The sequence below is a fragment of the Lepidochelys kempii genome, chromosome 15 (assembly GCF_965140285.1).
Source record: "Lepidochelys kempii isolate rLepKem1 chromosome 15, rLepKem1.hap1, whole genome shotgun sequence".
In the NCBI taxonomy this organism is placed as follows: Eukaryota; Metazoa; Chordata; order Testudines; family Cheloniidae; genus Lepidochelys; species Lepidochelys kempii.
The window spans coordinates 15,107,927-15,121,437 of NC_136394.1; the positions used below are offsets into that span (position 1 = coordinate 15,107,927).

Here is a 13,511-nt window from a genome sequence, read left to right on the forward strand (position 1 = left end):
AGCAACAAGACAATGGCACTAGAACCACCATGGTGGTGTGGGGAGGGCAAAGGAGTGGGGACAAGTGTGTTCTGTGGAACATGACACCAGGCCAAGGCTCAGCAAGGTTTGGTTTGTCTATTGCATGGAGCCTGGATTCCAGTTTCCTCAGTTCATTCAAATGACCCAAAAAACTTCTTATGGACTAGTCTACCTTAACAGAAAAACACTAGTGAAAATGAAGCTTATATTTCTTTGTTTTAATTGAACATGCTCACTTGTCTTTTTTTGGTCTAAAACTTAAAAAAAAAAAAAGTTTTTTGTTTTGAAAACAAGACATGCAGGGTTCAGTGAACCCTACGGATACAGAGGACAACGGTTTTGAGCCGGGAGGGAAGGGGGCGGGGGGGGGGGGGGAGTGTGTAAACCTTACTCAGTTCAGAAGGGATGATTCTACTGGCTGTGAATTTTTACCACCACACTCCACCAGTCATGGGAGGCTTGAAATAAGCCATAGCTTTCCACAAGGTCACGCCAACAAAGTCGAGGGGCCAAGAATCGGCAGGCTAAACTCTCTGTCTTCTCTCCTAAACCAATAGCAGCTGTTGGCTGTGATGTCTTAGGCAGATGTTGCAAAAACGTTTTGTTGCTTTTTTCATTTTGAGGTGTATATGTGTGTGTGTGCGCGTGAGCAATTTTCTAAAAGGGAGGATATGAAACACTTTGGTTTTTTTTTTTTTTCCCCCTCCTCCCCATCTTATTGCACTCTGGATTCTAGTAAGTTATAGGCTGCGACTCCCCTCACCCTCTGTCCTGCCAGGTGTTTACACACTGACCCAGATGTGCTGGAAGAATGGAGGATGAGGGGACCTTTTTTCCATAGCATCCAGGTTCAATAAACAAAGCTGGAAAGGGCCCAAAAGCTCTAAGAAGTTTCCTTCCTTTTATCTAAAAGTGACTACAAAAAGCCAAGAGTTTGCTGAGTGAACCATTCTAAGCATCTATGCACTGGGGTCTCTGGCTTAATACATTTTTGTCTTTGGCCGAGCTTTGCTTTAATATTTTTCTAGCTGACTTTTGATGGAAGGACGGGGTGGTAAAAAAATCCCTTAATTTTAATTTAGCTTCTACTTTATACATTTACTTACAATAAAAAAAAAATACCTGCCTAATCTTTCACTAACCATCTTATTGTTCTCATGAATTCAAGAGGTAGCAAAGGTAACGGGTCTGTTCACACAGACTCGCTCTTTAGTGAGGGAGGAAAGCTAAAAACATACACACACACAAAAATAAAATAAAAAAAAATTAAAAAAAAAAGTACCTAAGGAACTTGTAGCAAGTCCAGCCTACATCAAACCCCTTCCCTACCCCACCCACCCCAAGAATTAACCTCAGACCTTCCAGTTCAAACATTCACATAAACATTACAATGGTTTTTCCTTTAATAAAACAAGTACCTCTAAGCAAAGAATATTCATACGAAACTACTAGAAAAGTAAAGACTACCCCCTGCTCACTGAAAGAAATTTCCAGGGCACCCACACCCCTGTTCAGTCATGGGTAAGGCTGCAGAGGTGGCGAGGAGGGGTGAGGCATGTGGTTAGGTATGCCAAGGTTAAAGACTAAACCCAAAAGGGGGGGAAAAAAAAAAGTGTTGCCATTTCCTGAACTGAAACACTACGTGGCACACACCTAGGTAGACTGCTTTAGCCATCTCCACCTCATGGGGAAGGATGACGACTCCCATCACCATCACAGCTTCCCACAGAATTTAAATGGGCTGCCAACCCTGTCACAGTCAGTCCACAGCTTCTGCACTGGGTACAGCAAAAGCAATGCTTTGTGGTTTTGTAACACATTGTTAGAAAATGGGGTTCTTTTTTTTTTTTTTTTAATTTTTTTGTTTTTTAAAGGAGTCGCAAGAAATGCCCTTATTGAATCTGGTTGTAAGGACATTAGTAATGTAACATTAATGCAAAAGGAAAGGCAAAGCCCACAGAGTAGCCAGTGGATAACACGTTCCACTTGCACTTTTTGTTAGTGCAGAAAATAACACTTGATCAATGTCTATAAAGCACTACAGGAGTGCCAAGGAAGAGGGGGGCGGGAGAATAAAGAGTTGGTACAGCCCCAGCTGATCAGATGGAATGTCTCTCCCCATTCCCACTTACCATCCAACAGGCAGGAGACCTCACTCCTGCTACCTGGGTAGAGGGATCAAAAGAGAGACCAAGTCAACACCCACAAAAATAAACGGCATTTCTTGCCACGCCACTGAGATTTAGAAAGGGGGGGGTGGGGAATGATTTGAGAAGGGCATCAGCTTGGCTGTGGACCTACGTTTCTTTGTCTTTTATTAAAAAAAAAAAATCTTAAAGCTACGTTTGTTTAGGCCGCCCATGACTGAACAGAGGAGGGGAGTTGCCCTCTTAAGCAGCAAGTCTACAGAAAGGTAAATCACTGCGGATGGGCTTGAAGCTCATTCTGGAGTCTTTGGCTTATGTGGGAGAGGTATGCATTCGCAGGTGGCTGATCAGATTGCGCTGCTGGGTGAATTTCCCACCACACAGTTGACATTCGTAGGGTTTTTCTCCTGAGTGGACACGCATATGCTCTGTCAGTCGGTACTGCCGGGTAAAGCGCATCCCGCATTCCTCGCAAGCAAAGGGCTTGAGCCCTAAATGGCTGCGCATGTGCCGTGTCATGGTGCCCCGCTGTGTGAACATCTTGCCGCAGATGTTGCAAGGGAAGGGCCGTGTCAGCCAGTGAGTCTTCTCATGCTGCCGCAGAGTGGCTGGATCCTTGTAGCTCTTCTCGCATACTGAACACTTAAAGGGCCGGGATTCTGCAGCATAGGGCTGGTTAGGGTTGGACAAATCCTCAGCTTCCTCCTTGTCGCCATATGTGCCTTCCTCCTTGATGTAGAGGTCTTCCTCAGTGTGCGTCTCTACGTGGGCGTTGAGCTGCTCGGAGCTGGGGAAGCCCTTGCCACAGGGGATGCAGACATACAGGTTGTCACCGTAGGCCACAGGCTCAAACCCCTCCTGCCGGTAGACGTAGTTGGCGCTGGTGTGCCCCCCACTCTCACACTCGCTCTGTCCACTGTCATCGCTCATCTCCTTGCCGTTTTCTATCTCCTCTTTACACTGGAATGCCTGCTCCGGGCCATAGGCGTTGCTCAGGTTCCGCTCGGCCGACTTGGACAAGGGACCCACCAGGATGCCATTGGGTAGCCCCTCGCCTTCCTCACCACCTTTGCCCCCCTCTTTCCGGTCAAAAGCATTGTCTTTCTTGATCCACTCCTTCTTGCGTGCCGAGTGCCGGAGGCTCTTGCGCTGGCCGCTCTCCGCCAGGGAGTGGCTCTCCTCGTTCATGTCCATCTCCATGGGCTCGCTGCTGTCTGCTGCACTCTGGGGGGCTCCGGCTGCAGACTCGTCGAATGATGAGGCACTGTTGGCTGCGGGGGCTGAGGCAGATTGGGGAGAGCCGTGCTGGCTTTCACTGTGCTGTGTGTCGTCCTGGGAGGCTGCCGCGGGGAGCGACGGGCTTTTTTTGGACAGGTCGAGGCCGAGCTCCTGGTCGCCACTGCTTCCATTTGCACTGCCGCCGTTCTTGCTGGCTCCCCTGCTTAAGGAGTGAGAGTTCTCTTGGTTAGAGCTGCTGATGAAGATCTCATCGTCAGAGACCTTTCCCTTTGGCAGCTCCTTTGAGTGTGAGCCCTTCATGCCCTCAGTTGACCCTGAATAACGAGTTTGGATGACTGAAGTGGTAGAAAGCCTCTGACTCCTGGGGGGTCTCCCGACACTGGGGCCGCCGGCCCTGCCAGTGAAAGACCTCCCATTCCGCTTCAGCTTCTTCCTGCAGAGAGCTGCCAGGTCGTGCAGTTGGAGGTAGCTTGCTGCGGTGAGGAGAGCATTAAAGTTCTGTTCACCGGGCTGGTCAGTCGTTAAGAGCTTCCCAGTATAAATAAAGTCCAAGATCTGTCGGAACACGGTGGGGTTCACCATGTCCGTGTCTAAGTTAATCAGGTTGTCATGCAGGACGAGGGATTTGAAATACATGCTGCTGGCTGCCAGGATGTTCTTGTGGGCACGAAACAGGGCATTTTCTACCACAATAATCACATCACAGAGGAAACCTTTGGCTCGTTGCTGGTTCAGCTGCAGTAGCAGTTGTTTGGCATGATTTGGCAGTTCCATCTCCACCTTCTCTTCCTTTCACCTTCACTTTACCACCTACAAGACAAGAGAATAAGATCTGTGAGCCCACCATTTCCACTTGGACAAACCTGTGTTTAATAGACTGGTTTAACAGACTGCTGTTTAATATTAGGTTTGACACTGACTAAGGAGTTCTGGGTGCATTCCAGCACTGCAAGCTGTGCTCCTGCTAAGAATACAGGGAGAAACATTTCTCATGCTAAAGCCTCAGGGTTTTTAAAATATATATCTATATCTATATCTTAAACACTCATGATAGGCTGAAACTACCTATCCAAAGATCAGCAGGGAAGCAATGGTTAGTTTTCAGTTTGTTTTTTTCCTTCGGCGTGAACCCCTTTAAGGGGGATGGGGAAAAAAAGCAAGCTGTTCCACCATTATTCATATATTTGAAACATGTAAAATATTTATCATAAGCAGCAGCTTTCATTGCTTTAAATATATGGTTTCTGTCTTTGGGGTTAAAAATAATACAGGCAGCAATTTATTCCATATGCAATGCAAGTTAATTACATCGAGGTGGGAAATCGGGGGGGGGGGGGGGAGGGGAGGGGGAAGAGAAGGGGGAACTTGTAAGAGTATAAAATGTGAGTTTAAAAATTTCCCCCTGTTCAAATCCACATCCTGGTCCCCAGGAAGACAAGGACGACAAAACCAGGGCTCCAAATTAATTAGCATTGTTAAAGTTCTTTAAAGTGCTAAATGTTCATGTTACCACTCCTAAAAAAAAAAAAAAGCTTGTCAATAACTTTACATTATTTTCTTGGATTAAAAAAGAAAAATGAAATAATAGTACACAAGGGTTTTGTTTAAACAGATAAATCACCTATCTCATGTTTCCTCTCTCATTCTGTCCCCTGAATGATGGTGAGATTAAAGACCACAAACACCTTTTCTATCCATATATTGCATATTTTTTATTACACACACACACACACACACACACACAGAGTGCGCTAATATATCTGGACTTTTAATGTTGGCAGCACGACTGACTTTTAAACATCATAAAAATCCACTGGATTTCCAAGCACTATTTTATCTTTTGAAATGCATGGCAAGGGGGAAAATCAAGATCAATTACATTTGAGGATTTCCTGGGTATTACATGGAATACTTGACACTAACCCTCTATTATGCGCATTGTATTTGGATTTCCAGTTCCTTTTATACTTCATTAGCTGGATTTCATACACACAGAATCCAGCCCTGTACTTCACTGATCTCAGCATTCAAATTCTGTGGAGGCATTTCCCTGACATCTATTTTAAAAAGTACCTGTTCCCTCTCAGCCAAACGAGTTTTGGGTAACCGGTCTGGGGTTAATGAACTTCCTCCAGATAGAAATGTAAGTTTCCTCTTAAAAAAAAAAAAAGTTTGTGATTTTTCTCATTATAAATGGTTGCTTAAATTCATTGGTCTCTATTAAACACCAAACATACAACACACGTCAACACGTTCTCTAGACCTTGGTTAATTAGTTTGTAGATTATCCTCTATTCTTCTCCCTCTAGTGAACCTCAAGAATTAATTCCAATTAACTTTTGACCCAGAGCTGGAATAAAACCACTATCATCTTCATTATGAAGCTCTTACCCAGGGAGAGTTCATACTGAAGTAATTGAATATAAGGACTGGTCTCCAAAAATCAGCAGTAAGCAACATGAGAAGTGAGAACAGAGAATTAAGCAGAGCGTTTGGAGGCCATAAAAGTTCTGGCTGGATTCTCTTGGATATACAGCATCTGCCAGAGCGTGTTCATGCTTTTAACCATCTCTGTGACTTGGGCCTGTTCCACACAGTTTTTGTACCAATTTAACTATTTCAGTTAATGCTGTGATTTTATACTGATATTGTTAAATCAGTACAACCACTACAATTGACACACAAACAGTTATATTGGTATAAAGGCACCTTATACCAGTAGATCCTATTGCTATAACTTTAAGTACCTTTGCACTGATATAACTGTCACCACACTAGATGTGCCAACTTAACAAGACCAGTTTCAAATCAGTCTAGTTAAAGCAGTCCAGGAATGGAGGGTAGACCAGCCCTTGGATTTCTAAAAGGAAAAGAAGGGAAACGGGGTGGGCAAAGGCTGAAGGTTCCAATGTGCTGACAACTCCTTTAGAATACTCCAAAATATTCTCCCTCCCATTTGTCTACATCTTTCTAGTTCCCTCCATGCTCATATGAAATCCAGAATTGTAGTGAAAATTTGCTTCCACTAGGTCTCTTTCAGCATTACAAGCTTCTCTCCCACTCCCCATCCTGCTGTCTATCATTCAAATGGCTTTCTCCAAGGAAACAGGCCTGGAATATAGTATTCTGGTAGCAGTGAAGGGGTTAACTTCCTCTTTTTAAGCTCAGTAAGTTAGTTACCAGTTAATGTTTTTATTACTTGTGCTTCCCATTACCCCATTCAGACCCACCGTATCCCTCTGGGTCAAGTCTCATGTACTCAGGCTAAAGAAATATTGAATTATGTTGTCAATCTCGAGGCTTGAAGGGAAAAAAAAAAATCCATGCTACCATTAGCCAGTGGTAAATGGTTAAGAGTTCCCTGTCAAGGGTGGCCTGTGCCATCAATTTCTGTGCCATGCAGGCTTTCACTGGACAGCAGAGTTTCTAGCTCTTATGGCTGTATAGAAAACCTTCCAAATATAAGCCAATGCAAAGCTTTCTTCCCAAGTCGGCTAACAGGCTGCTCCACCAGTGCTTCCACGGCTGCTAACAGTTTGCAAGGCAGTCAGTTTACTCTTCTACAAGAAGACTCACTTTTTACATCTGGCTAGTAGGTGGATCTGACAGCAAGTAGGTGTTTGGTAAAATTTTCAAATCATGTTCATTATCCACATTCATCCAATCCAGTGCTCGCGCACACATACTTGGTATTTGAATTTAAATACCGAGAGCTACATTCACCTGTACACCCTGGCTGTTCTGTATTGTCTCAGTAACACAAGGCAGCCAGAGCGTACTGGTGAATCTGGCCTCTACTGTGCAGAAGTTTAACACTGTTCCCAGAGATGGGTGGATGCTAGAAAGGGTGGAGGACAAAGAATAAAATACAAGCCTGAGCAAAATAGTAATTATTCATTTCTTCTCCCCTCCCCATATGGCATTTCTGTCTGGTAGGGAAGCACACACTAGCTGCATGAAAGCCCTAGGAGACTAGGGTCTCCACTATTTGATACTGACAAGCACTTTAAAAAACTATGCATGCTGTAATTAGCCAAACTGGAGAGTTGCAGCACACATCCAATTTGTCTGGTTTTCATGGCTTGTTTCCGGAACTCCTGATTAAGGGGAAGAGACAGCAGCACACAAAAGCACCAGACACCCACATTTATCATCTAGTCATGTAAAATATGACTAACTTCTGCGTCATCGAGCCATATGGACAGGGAAGGGGAGAAAAACGTTACTTACAGCATAACTAAATACAACACCTACACATAAATAAATACCCATTGCTCAAGCAGAGCAAATGGTCAGCTAGTTGCATTGGTCTCACTAACAGTATGGTTGTTGTTTTATGTGCATATAACACCCCTTCCCACAAAAAGAGAGTGATTTTAAGCTGTTCCATAAAGGAAATATGTGGGAAGGAAAATGAGAGACAATAAGAAGTCTTGCCTAGCCAGACAAATGAGAAATTTAGTAGGTTACTGAACTAAAACCCAACTTATTTCACAGTTTATGTCACTTGGAAATAGTGATTGTCCAGGCAAATTTGTATATACAGAACATGCAATATGCCTGAATTGCAAATGCCAGTCTGATATAAGGCTTTGCAGAGATTAAAGGGCTCCTTTAGTTGCTCAGGGGAAAGACCTTTGATTAAATCATATCAAATAAATCAGGGAACTAGCTGAAGTAGCTGGCATATTCATTTCCACGTTACAGCACAAATGCCAACTATGGAAGTAACTATCCTAAATGGGCAAGTCAGTACTTGGAGGGGTGGGAAGAAAGAAGTGTTGAATTTTAACTCTTATTTATGAGGTATGAAAATACGTCTGTGACCTTCCTTCCTAAGTAAGTCTTCTTTAGTTTTTTTAGCATGGTGCGTGTTCTTTAATGATGACTGCTTATTACAGAGCTTCAATTTGTATCTTTGTGCATCAGCATCACAAGTATTAAGTAATTACTACCACACATTGCTATTTTGTGGCACTCATGAAAACCAGTGAGCTTTCTAAAGCAATCATGGAGTAGCAGAGATGGGGTTGAAGATTTTAAAACCAGTAGTCACTTTTCAACTTCAAGCACTCCAATGCAACGTAACGGATTAAGTGTTCCCCAGACTAGAGATTCCTGTTGATTTAGCAGCAACAGCGTAGTGAACTCCATGAAGCAGCACTGTCCCAGGCCAGGTCTAGAGGCACTTTGCCAGTATAGCTATATCAGTATACTGTACTAGCAAAAAGCTCCTAGTGTGGACACAGCTTATTTCAGCCCCCACAAGCAAAATAAGCTTTACCAGCAAAAGCAAGTGGCACAACTATGCCAGCAGATATTTGTAGTGTAGACCTGGCCTTTATCTGTATCTTCTGAAGTGCTCAGCAAATCATCATAAATCCATTACAGACATTGGTCCAGAACTGACCAGCTCCAAACACCCACTTAACAGGGATGCATCCTGAGATGGAGTGCATCCTCTTGTTCACTAGATGGGTGCAGGAATTGTTCAGCAATCCATAGCATTTAGGAGACTATACAATCCCTAGGATGCTCCCAAACAGTAAGGAACAGCATAGATCCAATTAAAAAAAAATACCACAGCATTCCAAATAAATAAATGGTGAACATTACAACTTTATTATAAATACCTGGTGCACCTGTATCATAGCTCTGAAAGGGGACAGGATATTAAAGCTTTACAACTGTATTAGTGCTGAATGCTCAAGAGAGCTTCCTGAAAAAACCCAAAACAACAACTGTGGAGCATCAAATGCTAAGACTGTTTTTGGACCACTGAAAGAAGCCTTGCTCTATTCTAGGGGAAGGAAATAAAAAACAAAAGTTGTTCCATTCCAGGAGTAGCATGGGCACAGTGGGATTTCAGATGCTTTTCCATTAAGAAAGATACTTAAAAACATGGCAGACTCTCTTTGCTGAGTAGGAGACTTATTACTAACATTTGTGATCAAACACAATGGAGCGTCCTTTGCATACTGTCTAGGACCAAACAGAACTAGGGGTGTATTGGTCACATAGTAGTAGAGATAACCCAGTTATAAAGGAAGGCTCCTGCCCAGTTTCAGTGACCCTGCAGTAACAGCAACCGCTTAGTATACACCGTTTCCAGAAGTGTGAACCTCATCAAGGATCCTGATGCACAATAAAGGAAGGAAACAAAATGGGAGTCTTAGCGTTACAGGGAATTCACCCCCACCCACAGCCAGAGTCTAGCTAATGGAAAAATGGGAGAGAACAGAAATGTTATGCTTCTAAGATATTACACACAATGAACAGCATTAAAATAAACCTACACTAACTAGGAGCTGGCAGTGTCTTCATAAGCAATATTGCCTAAGGAACTGGATGCTTGTGAGAATTGATAATCAATTTATTAAATCAGTGGCTCAAAGCCAAACTAGGGCATATTCTGGTCTGATGGGCATTGAATACAGCGTAGAACATACCATGTGCTCTAAGAGCTTTGCTGCTTTATTACAAAGTGAGAACAACTTAATCCTCTCTCCATTTACCATCAAGACTTCGGAAAGGAAATTGGTTAAAATTAGACTGTCAAAACACATACAAACAGTAACAAAAAATAACTACTTAGGATGAAATACTAAATGCCACTACAGTGCTTTAGGATTGTTTAAGGACCATAAAAAAAAAAGATACTTACACCCATCCCCAAAGCAAATCCCAAAGAAACGAAGACTGTAACTATCTTTGCAACCTATGGCAGGAGACGCTATTTCATTTCACTGCTGAGTTTCAGACTGGAGTGTTAGACAGTGTTTATATTTTGAAAGGAACACCAGTGAAGCAAAGAATAGTTCCAAAGCAGACCTAACGAATCCCTTGCTTCATTTAGAGAATTTGTGGGCGGCAGAGAGGCTAGATATGGAGAAGCTGTGTACTGAAATAACTATGATTGATAAAAATCTAACATGGAGATCAGAAGCTCTGCATCAAATTAGATGCCATTAAACTTTAGCCTGCCTTGCACATTTTAATATACGAAGGAAAAGGTGGTATTCTCCTTGACTGCCTGCTGTCCCCAGCAGCTCTGCAGCACTCCGGTGAACATGAACAAAAAACAAACGGGAAGTTTATTCCCTGTTCTGCTTTCTTCTTCCACCAATTTATTTGGGTCCCTCTAGCCTTTAACAGACAGAAGAATGCACTGTGTCCAACTGCCACCAAATTCCTGTGGGCAAGTCACTTCACTTCTCTCTGCTTCAGCTTCCCTATCTGTAAAATGGGGTGACAACACTTAACCCTTTTCAAGAGGCTTGGGTGAAAAAGGGCTTTATCAGGATGTATTCCTACTCTAACGCTCCCTTCACCCCACGGCCATCTGCGCTGTGGGAATACTGCCCACATGTTAATTTCATCGTGGTCTTTGGGACGAGGCATAGGAAACGTGGGCTCTCACGGATGCGCACCTCCCTGCAGACTGGTGGTGCCTCACAGGTTCCCTGGGGAGCTGCAAATGCCCTGTAATTAAACACACACGGGGTGCATGGGTTCAGCTCTAAAGCAGTCAAAGCTGGCCCTAGGGATGTGCTGATAGTGATATCCCAAATGGCAACCTCCCATCCCCTGAACACAGTCAAAGCACTGGAGCTGAAGTAGCGTCAATAAAGTCCCCCTTTTCATTCTCTCTCTCTCTCTTTAAAAAAAAAAAAGAAGAAGAAGAGGATCAGCAAAAGCTCTAGGTGGAAGGGGTGAAACCCCAGGAGATCCAGGTGGGAAACTGGACGCAGCACCATGGTGTTCATGGAGAGAGAATCTCACACTTCGTCTCAATATATTTCAGACTAGCCCTGCAAGCAATACAAGGGCAAAGGTGTGCACAGCAGGGGCCGAGCAGCATGCACAGTAGGAACCGGCTGCACAGTTAAAGCGGTAGGAATAGGGATGGGGGAGAGAAGGGAGGAGTGCGATATCTTGTCAAACCATAGGGTAAGATGTTGGGAAATTAACGTGAGCCACACTTGGGCTGCTGTGGTGAAATTAGTACTGTGCAGAACTGCTCTCAAAAAGAAAGGGAGTCTCTGCTTACTAAAGCAAATGCCTCAGAATTGCTGCAGAATCTGTTCTGCTTGGTTTTTGACACAAGCATCCTTGGGTTTGGTAGCCTGTGTTGTGATGTCTGGACATGAAGCACGAGGGGAAAAACAAGCTCAGCAGCTAGGGACCCCTGGCTTCTGTCCTCAAAATGTGAAGAGCAAAAAGGTTTGAGGATTCCTGCAGCACCGTGTCCTCCTGCCCAAAAGGTAACAAGCAGCGCCAGATACCTGATGCATAGCAAACTGCACATGGGGCAGAAAAACTCAAGAGGGTGAAGAATGCAGGGATTCCTTAAGGCTAGTATGTGTTGACAATACCAGGAAAACAAAGGGCGATCAGGTCTGCGTGAAGCTGCAGCAAAGCAGGGGCAACTTGTTATGTGTTGAAACTCGGAGCATTAGAATGCACGTTAACCACTTCGTTGCCGCTTACCATGCCAGGTACATTGGGCTAAGGGCACCTCCATCCAGTGCTGCCTGACGTGCCAGGTACATCCCATGATGTTCCATTGAAATCACAACAGGCCATCAATAGAACGTGGCTGCACAGATGCTGAATGAAGAACCAGCAGGGACGCTGTTAAATGCAATTAAAAAACTGCAATCAAAATTGAAACGTACATTTCAAATGGCCACCTAATTTAAAGACAACAACAACTGCTTCTATCGTTAACCCCCTCTCAGACTGTTGAGCTGCACAGGGCAGGGATGTGCAAACATTATGGGGAACCCCTTGCAAACCTCTTGGATCCTTTTCTCTGGCAACCTCCTTTCTCAGAAATACAAGAACCCGAAGAGCTTCAGATAGGAACACGGAAATGCTTCCCAGGGAATAGCTGTCCATAAGACACCTTCATCACCTCATTTTGCCCCCTGAAGGCTATCTAGCAACTAGACACTACAGTGATGGGTGATTTAGAAATGCTTCTCCATTGTTGAAGTCTTCATGCCACAATCTTCAGAGTCCCATACTCTGCACGATGCTTTTCGCATGGCTTTGAAGGAGCACTTCTAAAAGCTGCCACTGCCCTACCTTGAAATCCGCCTGTCACAGAACTGCCATCGCGTTAAGCCAATCTGGTTTCCTGTGGACCCAGTTATATACAGAAAGGGAAAGAGTCCATTATTCCAAGACTGAACCTCAGGGCATGGCCTACTGTATCGCACTACAGTGGCACATCTGCAGCTCTCCCAGGGACGCACCGTAGCGTAGAGGCTTCTTGCGCTGACGGAAGAAGCTTTTCCCCCTACCTAGTTAATCAGTCTCTCCAAGAGGCAGCAGGTAGCTGTGTTTACACCAGGGATTAGATCAACCTAAATACAGCACTCATGGCACAAAAATGGTTCACAGCCCTGTGTGACGTAGCTCTGCTGATCTAATTTTTAAGCATAGACCAGGCCTCAGTGTACCACAATGATAACGGAGCTCTGACGATTTAGGACTTTCACTGTGTCTCAGTGATTGAGGATTAAACCGATTCATGGCAAACTACACCACAGTCCCCACCTAAAACTTAGGTCCATCTAACTACATTGCTCAGGGCTGTGAAAACGTTATGTCCTGTGCGACCAGATAGCTCAACCTATTCCCTGTTGCAGACACAGCTAGGTGGACAGAAGAATTCTTCCATTGACCTAGCTACCGCCTCGCAGAGAAAAACCCCTTCCATCATTGCAGGAAGCAGCTACACTGCAGTGCTGCAGCTGAAGGTTGCTATACATTAAAAATGTATAATTCCACCTTTCCTGCTGAAAAGAAAAGCTTATGCGACCTCCCCATTTTAAGTGAATGTTACATAGATGCTCCAGGCTTGTGAAACTTAGTGCAAGTCCTACAACCTCAGAGTCTCCTCCCTCAGGAGTTAGCATAATCAAATAAAGAAGGATTACTGAGAAGGATAATCCTTTGGATGAGACATTAAATATGGGTCCCTTTATAGGGCTGTTTGTAAAAGAGGTATATACCACTTGTGAAATCAGGGAAGTAATTAAAACTAAATTTTGCTTCAAATTGGAGGAGAGCCTGCAAAGCACTTTTAATGCTGTG

General features: G+C 44.0%; 1 protein-coding gene across 1 annotated transcript in view; it reads right to left on the bottom strand.

Moving 5' to 3' along the window:
- Positions 1-1,402: 1,402 nt before the first annotated feature.
- The window catches only part of HIC2 (HIC ZBTB transcriptional repressor 2), a 95,392-nt gene continuing 83,283 nt past the window's right edge, over positions 1,403-13,511 (bottom strand). Inside the window, exons 3-4 of the mRNA XM_073313415.2 lie at positions 11,898-12,041; positions 1,403-4,217 (exon numbers count right to left, since the gene is read on the bottom strand). Of these exons, the coding sequence (XP_073169516.1) occupies positions 2,481-4,181 (1,701 nt within the window). The 5' untranslated portion in view covers positions 4,182-4,217; positions 11,898-12,041 and the 3' untranslated portion in view covers positions 1,403-2,480. The remainder of the gene's footprint in view (positions 4,218-11,897; positions 12,042-13,511) is intronic.